This window comes from Candoia aspera, chromosome 1 (genome assembly GCF_035149785.1).
Source record: "Candoia aspera isolate rCanAsp1 chromosome 1, rCanAsp1.hap2, whole genome shotgun sequence".
NCBI classification, from domain to species: domain Eukaryota; kingdom Metazoa; phylum Chordata; class Lepidosauria; order Squamata; family Boidae; genus Candoia; species Candoia aspera.
The window spans coordinates 248,613,767-248,628,833 of NC_086153.1; the positions used below are offsets into that span (position 1 = coordinate 248,613,767).

At 37.6% G+C, this 15,067-nt stretch overlaps 1 protein-coding gene across 2 annotated transcripts in view; it reads left to right on the top strand.

Annotated features, from left to right (window-relative positions):
* Nucleotides 1–12,623, top strand: part of IPO7 (importin 7) — a 55,821-nt gene extending 43,198 nt beyond the window's left edge. The window contains exons 20-25 of one of the 2 annotated variants that reach the window (XM_063289447.1): nt 1,823–1,918; nt 4,921–5,141; nt 5,377–5,585; nt 6,468–6,674; nt 8,140–8,256; nt 10,591–12,623. In XM_063289447.1, coding sequence (XP_063145517.1) covers nt 1,823–1,918; nt 4,921–5,141; nt 5,377–5,585; nt 6,468–6,674; nt 8,140–8,256; nt 10,591–10,688 — 948 coding nt within the window. In that variant the 3' untranslated portion in view covers nt 10,689–12,623. The remainder of the gene's footprint in view (nt 1–1,822; nt 1,919–4,920; nt 5,142–5,376; nt 5,586–6,467; nt 6,675–8,139; nt 8,257–10,590) is intronic. The other variant, XM_063289448.1, reaches the window with a different exon arrangement.
* The last annotated feature ends 2,444 nt before the right edge of the window (nt 12,624–15,067 follow it).

A 15,067-nucleotide genomic window follows, 5' to 3' on the forward strand; every position in this document is an offset into this window, starting at 1 on the left:
GCATAGACTGCCCACTTTGGTTCCTTCCACATTTCTGTAGGATTAAGGTCAGGGCTTTGACTTGGCCATTTCGGAACATTACCCTTCTGCTTTAACCATTCTTTGGTTGTACGACTTGTGTGTTTTGGGTTGTTGTCTTACTGCATGACCCATTTTCTCTTGAGCTTCAATTCATGGACAGATACCCTGACATTTTCCTGTAGAATTTGCTGGTACAATCCAGAATTCATAGTTCCATCAATGATGGCAAGCCGTCCTAGTCCAGAGGCAGCAAAGCAGGCCCAAACCATGATTCTGCTACTACCATGTTTCACAAATGGGATAAGGTTCTTATGCTGGAATGCAGTGTTTGCCTTTCACCAAACATAACACTTTTCATTGAAGCAAAAGAGTTCTATTTTGGTCTTACCTATCCATGGAACATTCTTCTAATAGTCTTCTGGATTATCCACGTGTTTTGCAAATTGTAGATGGGCAACTGTTCTTTTTGGAGAGTAGTGACTTTCTCCTTGCAATCCTGCCATGTATACCATTGTTGTTCAGTATTCTCCCGGTGATGGTCCCGTGAACACTGACGTTTGCCAGTGCAAGAAAGGCCTTTGGTTGCTTAGACATTACTCTGGGGTTCTTTGAGACCTCCTGGAGTATTACACACCATGATCTTGGTTACTTGACCACTCCTGGGGAGGGTAATAATGGTGCTGAATTGCCTCCATTGGTCTGCAATCTGCCTAACAATGGACTAGCGGAGTCCAGATTCTTTGGAAATAGTTTTATGACCTTTTCTAGCCTGGTGAGCATCAACCATTGTTTTTCAGCGGTCCTCAGAAAGCTCCTTTGTTTGAGCCATGACACACTTCCACATACCTATGTTGTGAAGATCAGATTTTGATAGTGAATACCCAGAATTCTGTTCTTTAAATAAGGCAGGACCTCCCACATTCACACCTGAGTATCATCCCATTGATTGAAACACCTGACTCTACTTTCCCCTTCAAATGAACTGATAATGTCCTAACAGCCAGATAATCCTAGAGGTTCACATACTTTTGCCCCATACAAATATGTAGTTTTGGATCATTTTCCTCAATAAATAAATGAACAAGTATAATGTTTTTGACTCATTGGTTTAATTGGGTTCTCTTTATCTAATTTTAGGACTTGTGTAGAGAACAGATCACGTTTTAGGTCGTAATTATGCAGATATAATTGAAAATTCAAAAGGGTTTACAAAGTTCTAAGCACCACTGTAGTTCATCAATGCAGGATGAGGCTTGTTTCTTTTTAAGCTTCGAGATTACTGAAATTGTCTAAGTGAAAAAGTGTTCTGCTTTAATTTTGTAGAGGTATCTGAGGATAATAAATTCTTTCAACTGATGGAACTGCTTCTGTCAGTATAACAGAGGATTGGAGAATTTCTGCACATCTCCACCTCTGCAGGCCCCACAGGGCCTCATAATTTATTGCGAAGGTAGAGAATCCTCCTGACCAAACTGAAAGACTGCAGGGGAGCAGAAGAAAAAGTCAGTTTATACAATGTTGGATTTTACCCTAAATCTGTAATAATGGCAAGTCACATTCAGATCTTTTACTTGTTTGTATTTGTGGATTCATAACTGGAATTCAGCTTTGTAGATGTGAAATAAGATTCCACTAGTTTTTTGAAAAAGTAATTTTTTATCATATAGATATGTAAAAGATTTATTCAGTCATATAAACTGATGAGACTTAGAGATGACTGAACATTTCTTATAATGCTGAATTTATTTACAGAAAATGAAAAATATTGAGTACCAAAATTAATAGGCCATGTATTTCCTAGGTCCTTACAGGTGTGGCAGGAGAAGATGCAGAATGTCATGCAGCAAAGCTGTTAGAAGTTATCATTTTGCAATGTAAAGGCCGTGGCATTGATCAGGTAAGTTAAATAATGTGTCTTTAGAAATCTGTGAAAGAAGCTATACTGTGGAGGTGGTCAGTTACTTACCATCTACATGTAAATAAGCAATGTCAAAATAAATATATCTTGTAAGGATAGCAATATTTTAACTTTCTGAGGTTTTTCTTCCTGCTTATTTGAAAAGAAAGCATCAAGTTTTGTGTATAAATCAAAAAGGAAAGAATTAAAAAAAAAGCCTGTTCCATCAAGAAGGAATACAAAAGTTGAAACATTCATTACCTCAGGTATAATAGATAGGTGAATTTGAAGAAACTACAGGCTAATATTTTTAAGCACATCTTCAGCACTCATAGGTGTATAATATGCTGCTTATAACCACTGAAAAATCTTGATACCAGAGATTGCATTGTTGATCTTTATTTATTTGTTGTTGTTCCCAAATATTGCATATTATAGCTGCATTATCAGTAGGGCTGCCGTCAAGATATGAATGTTGCTACTACAAAACACAGAACTTTCCATGGCTGTATGTTTCCTCGGTCCTTCCTGCCATCACATTCCAGTAATCTTTAGACTGGCAGTTGTAAGAACCTCTGTAGGGGAAATAGCCTAATTTAAATGGTCCACTCCAGGCACCTGATGATGCTCAAGAGTTTCTGCAGTATGTCCCACCTGCTAGATAATATTATCAGGACCATAGGTCAGCTGTGAAATACTGAAACAACTTGGATGATACATAGTAGTACTTGTAAGAACCCTCTTCCTTCTCCAAAGTCAAATCAATCCCTTGACTTAATAGGAAACTACGAGCAAAAAAAAAAAAATGAGGTGAGGGACAAAAGCTGAAATACAAATGGAAGAAGTGGGATGAATTATTAAGTGCTGATTACAACTAATTTTAGATTTTTTCTCCCTGCTGTGGAGGCAATGATGAATGCCTCTTTCTTTTCTTTGCTGTTTAATGTTTACATGAAACTGTTGAGAGAGATCATATGGAAATTTATATCAGGATACTCAAGAATGCTGATGAAACCCAGTTCTGTTCTCCTTGAAATTTAACCCAGCCAAGACCAAAGTGCTATTAATCAGTAGGAAGCTACATGCAAATATTAGGTTCATCCTGCCCTGAGCAGGTCTGCAGTAATGGGAGTGCTCCTTAATCCTCAGGTATAACTGCATCTCAGGGTGATGGCAATGAAGAACACATTTGCTAGCTCCATTTCTAAGCAAGTCATAACATCTATTACAGCAGAGGTAGATCACTAGTTGCCAGGAAAGCAACGTGGTCATATCTGAAATCAGCAAAAGTTAAGCTCTGCAAGGGAGATTTTATCTTTATTGTGTGCTTTGATTTGGTGCAAAGCGTACTGGCCAGTGCAGTGCAGTGGTTAAGGTGCTGAACTAGGACTGAAGAGATTTAAGTCTCCCCTCAGCTTTGGGAACTCACTTGTGTGAACCTTGGATTAGTTACTCTCAGCCCAGCCTACCAGTTTAACATCTAAGCCACCTTGTATGCCTGGAAGAAAGGCAGGATATAGATTTGATCTTTTAATCCCATCTTTATGTTTGATCAACTCAAGGTGGTGTACGTAGCTAGTGTCCCTGCCTCCTGTTTTCCACACAACAACCGTGTGAGGTGGATTGGGCAGTGAGAGAATGAGTCACCCAGCTGGTTTTCAGCTGAAGGGAAGAATAGAACTCATGGTCTCCTGGTTTCTAGCTAGTATCTTACCTGCTATACCCGATCAAAAAATACTGGACTCACATCATGCCCATGTTGTCTTTTTTTTTCCTTGAGCATTGGTTTTAATGTTTAAAGCCTGACCATTAGAGGTTTTCAGAAGCACTACTTTGCCACTTAAATCAGGGTTGACTCTAAGCCATGTGCAAAACAGCATACAGAATAATTACTGAAAAAACAGTCAGCTATAGTAGATGGTTCCATATGACACTGAGACAGCAGTACTATTTCCCAAACGCCTTCCATAAAATCAAGCTTTGAAAGTTTCTGAAAGGTCATAAGGAAAGGGCCATTCTCCCAAGGTCTCCCCCACCCCCCTGAGGCACCCCATGTTCCTTACCTGGGACTCTGCTTAACAACCCACGAGATTGCTTAATGGAGCAATCAGGAGTGCTGATAACTGCAATAATTGAGTGAAGCAGTCGTGTGCCATCTCGCTTAATGACAGCTTCGCTCAGTGACTGAGATTCCGGTCCCAGTTGTGGTTGTTAATTGAGGACTACCTGTATAGCTAGCATTTCCCCCTCCTGCAGTGAGTCATTGACTATTGCCAGGAACAGATTCCTCATCACTTTAACAGTCTTGACCAAGCAAGAGGGCGTGTTCAGGTTCAAAGGCCTCCCAAGTGACTTCACATTCTTTATCATCTCCTTGGACTTTGGCCATTTGATTTCCAGAATGAACATAAGCAATTCCACAAAATGATCAATGCTGGTGGACAGCATTCTCAGATGCAGTAAAGGCAAAAAATTAAATGGGAGAAAAACTTCCCCTTTGCCACAGCCAACTATGGAAAGCATTCCATCAGCAATTCTGTTTGGTCTCCATCTCTCTCCCTAAGACTTAGTGTTTCAACTGTTTTTTAAACACAAATTAGCATTGGCTGTACTTTTAGTCATGCTTTAATTGTTCTTTTTATTACTTTCTGATAATATTTTCTGTATTTTTTAAACCATGGTGATAGCCACCTTGATCACCTTACTTGGACAAAAAGTCAGGATATAAGTCAAATTAATAGTTATCACCATCATCATCCCTTACTTGCTCTGCAACATGTATTATCTCTGCTCATCATAAGAAGAAAAACTTGGAGGAGAGATGGAATAGAGAAAGAGCAGATGGGAGTACCTGTGGAGGCGTTTATACTAGAGAGTTTGAAAGTTAAGAATTTGGTACTTGCATTGTAAGATACGGATCTTAAAAATCAAATGCTATCACTACAGAGATATTTTAATATTGGTGTCTGACTTTGGTAACATTTTCCCCCCCATCTCTTTAGTGTATACCTTTGTTTGTGGAAGCTGCTTTAGAACGATTAACTAGAGAAGTTAAAACAAGCGAATTACGGACAATGTGCCTCCAGGTTGCCATAGCTGCTCTCTATTATAATCCTCATCTACTTCTGAATACCTTGGAAAATCTTCGCTTCCCCAATAACGTGGAACCTGTTACAAATCACTTCATTACACAGTGGCTTAATGATGTAGACTGTTTCTTGGGGTAAGCTTGTTGTCTCTGGGATTGTGGAAGGGATTATATAGACACAGTGGGTGCCGCTTTTCCATCTAGCTTCTTCATGGAATGTGGGCTGGATCTGTATGGGAAAAAAATGACAAGCTCTGTTGGGCATGACCATTGATCTCCTCAGCCATGCCCTTTGTAAATATCTCAGGTAGATTCTGTGCCAGCTTTCCTAAAACTGAAAGTAATAATGACATTTTCTTTCTTATTCCAGACTTCATGACAGAAAAATGTGTGTGCTAGGCCTGTGTGCACTGATTGATTTGGAGCACATACCACAGGTTTTAAATCAGGTTTCGGGTCAGATCTTGCCAGCTTTCATACTTTTATTTAATGGATTAAAAAGAGCATATGCATGCCATGCTGAACATGAAAATGATAGTGATGATGATGATGAAGAAGCAGAGGAAGATGATGAAGCAGGTAAAGCAATGACCTTTCTGATAGTGATGATCAGCAACATTACTGATATAATTGTAGAAAGTTTTTCAGGAAACTATTTGTTGTGAGTTTTCCTGTTTGTTTATTCTTTTGTGTTTAAATTGGATTCAGATATTCAAATATTTAATAAACCTGTTCTCTTGCTTATTTTTCACATGGTATTCTATTCTCCGTGTTGTGTTTGGATTTCTTTCTTATAAATAATTTGGTTCTTTGCCATATCTAAGAATGTGCAAAATCTGTCATTGCTGGGATTTCTCTGGAGTGTTCCATTTTCTTCTCTGGACCTACCTAATTTGGCTGTTCAAGGGTAGACTTGGAGTTTTTTGGAATCTAATCTTTCAAATTAGAAAGGTGTTTTATTTTGGAAGATTAATTACCAGAAAAGCAGGATGGAGTGGTGGTGGTGGGAAAATCAGAATAGATAGATTAGCATGGTCCTGGAAATGTATATTTCATCTTCTGGAATTATCTGTCCCCAGAGTATAGGCATTGCATATGCCTAGTCATATTTATTGTGTTTGTTCCTGTTATTCAATCTGTTCCAATATTTTTTATTTTTAAAAATAAAGTTAAGTAGACTTACACTGTTGAATCATCACTCTAATTCATTTAATGCTCTTTTGTTGTGATAACTGTCTGAATTTGCATTTGGTAGCTGTGTAGTATAGTATCAGATGATTAAATTTGTGTTCTAGTTCATACCACTCACGACCTATTGTATTAAAGGTCATGTGATTTTGTATTTTTTTTTAATGGAGCCCAGAGTGGGGAATTCTTATGCAATACAAATATTGCAGTAATAAATGGGGAAGAGTCAGGTAATATTTTTGGCCACTCTTAAAACACTTTGCCTGCTTACAGAAGAACTTGGAAGTGACGAAGATGATATTGATGAAGATGGACAAGAATATTTAGAGATTTTGGCAAAACAGGCTGGAGAAGATGGAGATGATGAGGATTGGGAAGAAGATGATGCTGAAGAGACAGCACTGGAAGGATATTCAACTATTATTGATGATGAAGATAACCCTGTTGATGAATATCAAATATTTAAAGCAATTTTTCAGAGTAAGAGCAACTGTAGTTTTCACTGCAAATCTGGCTTCTTATGCGTATTGACATATTTGTCATTAATGTGTTGTGCCAAAGAACTTATAAGAAATGTGGGAACTCTAGGGATGCATGGAATTTGAAAAGACTCAGGAGAAATTTGAGGAATTTGAAAAGCTGCAGCCTAGCATTCGGCAAATCTGAAATGAGGCAATCAGCAAAATCTATAGTTTAGCAGAATTATTAGTAGATTTTACTTTTTATTGTAAAAATTAGACTCTTGGAGATAAAAATGTTTAGGCTATCTTGGCTGGGGCAAATGTGTCTGTTTTTACTACTATAGCAAATTGTTCTTAAAGTGTCAGATTATTGGTTGTGTTTCTCTGTGGAAATAGCTATGTAGAAAAGTATAAATGACATGGGAAAAGAAAAAAAGATTGGAAAGGAAGAACAACCTTAGTTTTTTCAACTTTGGTAAGGAAAGCTTTAGTAAGTAAGTAGTGTACATATATAAGGGTAGAAACAAGTAGAAAAGATGTAGAAAAACTAATTTTCTTCTCAGCAAAATGGAATAATACCTATCTCTCAATGTTTCTTTGGTGATAATATTTTGCTTGAATTTTTTTCTGACATATGTCTGCCTTGCTCAAAGAATGGAAGAGAGAAAATAATTTCAAGTGATGGAATAAATTATATTATTTCTAGTCAGCAATTTTAGAAGCACTCCAGGTATCTGGCCTACCCACCACAGGCTGTCCACTGCCAACTATTCATTGCCTACTCCCACCTGACATAAACAGGACTTTGCGCCTCTGACATTTTTCAGTTCTCTGAGATGTTGAGAATGATAAACTATAAAGGGCAAGGCTGATAAAATGGGCAACAGGTACTAAAGTGTGGGGCTGGTTATTAGTAAATTGCATTATGCTTTTGAGGAAGTCTATAAAATCGGCAATAGGTACTAAAGTGTGGGGCTGGTTACTAGTGAATTGCATTACGCGTTTGAGGAAGTCTTCATGGTCAGTGGTAAAACTTAGCTATAACACCTTTTAAATAGGCTGATTAATCTTACTCCATAGTAAATTCATTTCAGGTACACATCATCATGCACATGAAACTAATTTTAGAGAAACCTGAAAAAGAAAAAATGATACCTCAAGCATGTATAAAAATAAATTTTAATTGGATTAATGCATTTAATTATACATTCTTCCCTCATAGGTGTTAAAGATTGTATAATTAATATTTACTATTTTATTTATAAAATCTTTATCTCACTTTATCAATAAAAATAATCCCAGAGCAGGATATTTAATTATAACAGCAAAATCAAAATTAGAACATTAGCAACAAGAAAGCAAAGAATGGACTAAGTTCTATCAATAATCAAGAGGCATCTAAAAATAGTGGATTAAGATCAATTTGCACAGAACTTCCCAAATGCTTACAGATTTATTTTATCTCATCTCATCTTATCTTGCAGCACTTCAGAATCGTAACCCAGTATGGTACCAAGCATTGACACGTGGTCTTAATGAAGATCAAAGAAAACAGTTACAGGACATAGCAACTTTAGCAGATCAGCGAAGAGCTGCTCATGGTATGCATTTTTAATTGTATTTTACATTGTTGCTATTAAGTTCATGGCATCATTAGTATTTTGCTGAGGGATATGTTCACCATACCCTGAAAGAGCTCCATCTTACCTGATCTTTAAATTAGGAAAATTTTGGTCACCAGAGTTGGAACCAAGAAGAAAGGGCTAACTTTAACTCCTCTACTAGAAGGCTGGTTTAGACTTTTTCCTCTCCCATGAAGGAATCCCCTCTTTTTCAGTCTTAACTCCACATTCTTCAAGAAGGGTGACTTGTTCCTCAGCTCCATATTAGAAAAAAAGAAAAGAACAATCATATGTCCTTTTCAGGTGGCCTTCAGAACAAGCAGTGTGGAAGAAGGCTCAAAAATCCTTTTCAGAAGGACTGTGTAAGAACAGTGTACGCCTAGTAGAGCAGGTCAGAGAGGCTTGCTCCCTGCAGAAGCAGCAGCCAAGCGCCAGAGGCAGGCATTCAGACTCTACGGCAGCAGCAAGATGATGCCCCAGGAAGAAGTTTCAGCTGAGCACTGGAGACAGTGAAGGTCACTGGTCCTCAAATTCTTATGCCACAAAGAGGAAGCTACAAGAAGAAGAAGCATCAGCTGAGCAATGGAAGCAGCAAAAGACCGTGGTTCCTTGAGTACTAGTGCCATGAACAAAGCAGTCCAGAGCAGCCACAGGTGTTGTGGATTTGATGTGCCAGGTAGAACCACAGTTGACTGCCGAGGAGGCAGAGGAATAGAAGTTTGTCAGAGAGGGTTACTTGCCCTACCTCACAGACTAAGTCAAACTGAAGCCAAATGAGTTTCTAGAAGCAATGTCAGAGGTGGAGAAGAGGGTTACAAAGAGAGCTCTGTACTAGAAGTCAGGTGCCACTCACTGTCACAATCCTCTAGCGGCCCTTCCTCTTCCTGCTGAACTAGAATAGGTCAGCTCCAAGTGTGATAACCCTTGTGCAGCCTGAGGAAGCTGTAGTTGGCATCATCAGCAGTCACTTGCTGACAGCCAACATGATCAGCTTCTGACTTCCAAGAAAGGCACAGCATCATTCAAGCTGCACTGAGGACATGTGAGTCTGACCTGTCCTCTGTCCATTGCTAGAATGGCAATAGAAAATTGAGAAGTGCTAGATGGGATATGTCAGAGAAGAGGGAGTTGAATCACCTTTATTCTAATACAGCATGGAAGATACAAGATACCCAACTCATTCCAGTAGACAGCACAGGACCTTAAGAAAGACAGAAGAGTTTACCTAATCTGTTACCCATAACATGCACCACTTCCTCAGAGATGCAAGGCTCCTTTCATTGCCAGTCATATAGCACTTTCCCTCATGGGACTTGTCCGTCACACCCTAACAAGGGCTCCTCTTGAACCATCAGACCTCCACGTTTGTAGAATAGCCTCCTTGGAAGCCCTAGCCTTGGCTAGAAGGGTGGGGGCACTAGTGGTTATCTCAGTGAAAGGGGATTAGGCAGCGTGGTGCTAAATTAGATCGATGTTGCATACCCAAGTTCAATTCAAACTCCAACCAGTACAAGAGATTGTGCTTCCAAATTTCTGCCTAGATTCTTTTTGTGCTAGAGAATGAGTCTGCCTCAGGTTAGATGTATACCAAGTGCTAAGAATATTCCTCAGACGCTCTCTGGAGGGTAAATAGCATATTGCTGCCTTTGAAAACACATAATCTAGTATCAGGCAAGTCAAGGTATATCTTGCTGTGGAATTCTCAGCCAGAAAGAATTAGCACTCCTTTGGCATCACAGCTCCCTCTGTCAGAGGGTCAGCCACATCTACAGTTCTAATTGTGTAAACAGTTTTATTGTCAATATCACTATATTGTTTGCGACACAATAAACTGATGTATTTATAATCTACATCTTCATTCTTACTTCCTAATTATTTATAGGAGATGAGGATGTCTGAAGACATTTCTCTTAAAGACAGGCAGCCAACATTGTGGACACAAAAACATTAGCTTAAGAATCTATTTCTTTATCAATATTTTTTTTCAGAGAAGATTTTTGTTTTTCGTTTTGTTTTTTTTAAATCAGGGCACCTTTTTGTACCAGTCAGAAGAGTATCATAATTTTTAAGTTTTTACATCTTGTTTCTCTCAAAGGCTGGAAAAGTACATACATTATATAACTCACTCTGATTATTATTTTATAGTACCTTAAAGTTTCCTTGTTTTTTTAATATGCAGTTCTAAGAGAACTGATTTTTGAGGGTTACTTGAGACATTTTTAATATTTTAAAAGGACTTTTTGGTGAATGTGAAGAACTTGTCTTGACAGAAACAGCTTGTGACACTAAAGAAATTTATCTTCTGTGTTCCAGAATCCAAAATGATTGAAAAGCATGGTGGATATAAATTCAGTGCTCCAGTTGTGCCAAGTTCATTTAATTTTGGTGGTCCAGCCCCAGGAATGAATTGAATTATCACTACTTTTCCTCCTCCTGTGTGATTGTAGTGAAGAGCTTGTGTTCCTCCCAATATAGTGGTTCCAGAACTGGTTCATGTTATCTACAGCTCACGCAAAACGAATTGGTAGATTGAATATTTTAAAAAGAAAAAGCAACCCAGGAGTGGGACTTGATCATGCAACCTAATACTGGAAAGAAGGTTTTATGAAGATAGGAAGAACCTAAAACTTGAGCTTCAAATGACACACTGTGGATATTGGAAATCAAGAGGGGATGTCTTGAAGGCAGTTTCCTTTCTATGAAGAAAATAGGCATTGGCTGCAGGACTGTTGGAAAGGTCTCATTTACAGTACACAAGCTTGAAGGCCAATTTAATTTTTACAACTGTGGGACTGAGTATTTGCCCAATTTTCTTCCCTTTTCCCTGATGGGTATCTATTCTTTTAATGTACATAAAGGTAATTGGATGGCCTTACTTAACATTTCATCATTTCCATTTATCAAGATTGTTCATATGTAGAATATCGGACACTTATTGTAGCACTACATAACTGATAAAATCTGTAAATGATTTAGCACTTTCATATTGAAACAAACCTGCTAGCCTATGTACAAAAAATAGCAAAATGTTTGTTTATAAAAAAAAATGGGATGTTCTGGGAAAAATTTCAGGTTATTAATTTAAAACTAGCAGTTTTGTACCTGGTGAAATGTGGTGCAGCTACCACTGGTTGTGACTTGAATTTGGTTATGTAAAGAAGGGGCTAGTGGTATTTCATTGCTGCTAAAAAAAGAAAAAAAATGGCAACACTCTCTGTGTCCTTTGTTTTTCTTAAAGCTGTCAGTGTACAAATGGAAAATTGAAAACAGAAGTCTTCATGTTTAAATGCTGAGTGGAAGTTCATTTTCTCAGCAATGTGAATACTGACATGAAGTTCTGCTTTTACAGGAGTGTATTTTGGTTTGTGGTAAAAAAAACATCTACATAGGCAACCTATTAAAATATAATTTGGCGAACTTGGGCTGGAGTTGATTAAAGTTTTATTCCCATATATGGGAATATAATTCTTATCTATTTACTACATTGCAAAGATCTCTCTCCTGTATGCCCCTTCCCATTTTAGGATGTCCAAAATCCAAGATTTTTTGCTTGATCCATTTAGAACAGTGGTCCAGTTCATATAACTGTCTAATTGAGAACTAAATGAGTCTTTTGTCAATATATGCAGCCTCTTCACTGCAGCCGTGTTTAAACTGTTTTTAACAATAGATTTCTATCTGAAGATGAGGACTTTCGATTATAAGTTTAGAAAAAGTCAGGATCCAAACTTAGTTTGAAGGTCTTGTCAAAATACAAATACTTGACCTGAAATAGGGATCTGTGATCAGAGACTTCTGGCCATGAAAGGTCTGCACCTGCAGAAAAAGTCTCACTCATATTTTGATTTAAGAAGCTTAGATATGGTTATCTGGACATGGTCTCAGGGTTACCAAGTCCCATCTTTGAAGCAACAGTTCTCTTTACCATACATTAGTGTCAGGTGATATGGTAGCTAGCATTTTAGCTAGACACTAGAAGACTTCTTCCTGCTGGGACCACTATTGAAGAGTGACTTGGTGAAGAAGGGAACATCAAAATAATGTGACTGGGCTGGCTTACTACCCCATCTACAAAATAAATAAAATCATAGATGCTGAGTTTCTGATCTTGCATTAAGATCACTGGTGTCAAATCTTATAAGCAAAATGTTTTTTTCCTCCTGGCTGTTTTTATATTAATGGTCATCTGCTGTTATAACTGGTATTGAACAAGCTACCTTAATTTAAATGTAAGCCTCCAAAACTTTAAAGACAGGTTAAATGAATTGAATTTATATCTATAAAAATAAAACTGAAATGAAGCATATATATTATGATATTCAAAAATGCAATCTTCAGAAAATCAATTTGTGTGGAGTATTTGTTTTATATTAGTGGGGGCAGATTGCTTAGAATACTGGCTTCCTAGTGGACTATCTACCTCTCAATTGTCTCAAGCCTAATAAAAGAGCCCTTGTACTTTTGTTCTTGACCAAATACAGATTCAGTTAAAGAAAGACTTATCTAACTCTATAGCTAGCTGCTAAAAAGGAGCATTTCCCATTTAGTTTTCAGCAGACTTACACAATAAAATGAGTTCTTGTATCTGTCCTGTAGATACTTTTATGCTGTTCTGTTTTCTGAGTTTTTTAATCATGTGGACAAACTATTTTCCTTCCCTTTTTTTTTTTTTTGGTATTAAATATGTCTTACTACATTTGTAGTTTTTTCTTAGTTCAGGCAAGATTACAATATACACAGCAGAATAGGACAGTTTGGGCTCTCAGAAAAATCTCTTCATGCCCAATAAACCCTAAAAACACTAGGAACATTAATTTATGAATACTTCTAACACTGTATTGAATTCCTGATTCATGTAAAGTTTATATTAAAAATGAACAATTATTCAATACAAGTTGCATCAGAGCTGTTTAATTAAAACTCATAAATCACCATGTCTAAATCCATTTTGAACCAGTTCATTGTGATTCAGGAAGTTTTACTTCAGGAAAAGTAAATCTCTTTTTCCTGGCATATATCTGTATATTTATCACATTAGCATTATATACCTTGTGATTTTGCAGTGATTTGTAATTATAACCCACTGGCTGGGTAAGTAGTAAATTTTCAGATCACTCCTAAAATACTGTGCCATTTTCAGTAATAATTACTGTATTAATTGCATTTTACAAAAGGTTATAGTAAAGGTAAAGGTTTCCCTTGACATTAAGTCCAGTCGTGTCTGACTCTAGGGGGCGGTGCTCATCTCCGTTTCAAAGCCGAAGAGCCAGTGTTTGTCTGTAGACACTTCCATGGTCATGTGGCCGGCATGACTAAACGGAACGCCGTTATCTGCCCGCCGAAGCGGTACCTATTAATCTCACATTTGCATGTTTTCGAACTGCTAGGTTGGCAGGAGCTGGGACAAGCAACGGGAGCTCACCCCGTCACGCGGATTCAAACTGCTGACCTTCCGATCGGCAAGCTCAGCAGTTTAACCCGCAGCACCGCGTCCCTCACAAAAGGTTATACACTATGATAAATCAGAGTATTGAAGAATTTCCCTTCTGAATGTCCTTTAATAAAGGCTAAAATTGGTAAAAGGTTTATTCCTCAGAGACAGACATGTATTTATGTTAGGAAGCATAAATGTGCTATGTGCACAGTTTGAAAGGATACAATCCAGAAAGAGGCTTCCAACTTCTTTGTGATAGATTCTTAAACTTGCATAGTCAAAAAAAGTTACATGCAGATTTTACAAAACTTTCATATAACTAAATCTAGAATGTTTATGAATCTTCATGAAGTTAAGCACTTTCCCCAAGTGATGATGTGTTTTTACTATACATATATTTTAAAAAATACCCTAAACCATTGAACAAAGTAGTTCAATGAGGACTCTGCTTGTTGACCACATTGTGCCCCTCAAAATTGCCTGAAAATGCATTGAAAGTATTGTTACTGCTTTCCTTGCAACTAGTTGGGTTCCATTAAGTAATTTGATCATGACTATTTTCCAGCACATAAAGAGTTTTCCTGGACAGGAAAATTTTCATTAGTATTCCTACCCTGTAGAAAAGACGAGCCTGAGCAGAAAATATTTTCGCTCATGAAAACTTGTGTCATTAAGAGAATTATTTGCCACACAAGATTTTATTCCCAAAACAACTCTGAACTGAGGGAGTCATTACTGATAATTTGTTAAAGAAATATGCAGACGGTGCAAATAATTGCAAAGGTAGAAAAGGAAGATCTCTGAAGATCAGCCCTTGTATGGGACTAGCTGTGTAGTGAATTTTAACTTTTTTTTTTGTCACACCTCTCCCTTTCATTTCTAGCCAGTTTTCTGTTTCCCACTCCTCTTTCCAGTTTTGTCCCTCGCCCGCGCGCCCGTTTTCCTCTCAATGCAGTATGTTTTGTCCATCTGCCGTACTTCTTACTGCTGTTTCTGGTATCAGGGAGATAAATATGTTTATATGTGAGAGAATGGTTGTGTAGATGGGAGATCATTTTATAAATGGGTGCCTTATTTTAATCAATTAACAGTAGTTAAGTAGTACAATTTTAGCCCTGCCAACTTTTTTAGGATGTGCTCTCCTGCAGATGCAAGGCAAACTTATTGTGGAGGGAAAATCTGAAGAACAGTTGACAAGAACTGAAACTATAATCCCAGGTTGCCAATCTGTGGAAGCTGAGCACTCACATGATTTTTGTATTCTTTTTTCTTTTTGGAAGCAGGGATTACTTTAAATTCAGTCATCTTTCAGGTAAATACCCTCATTTTCTTAACGTCTTCATTGATGTGCTTGAC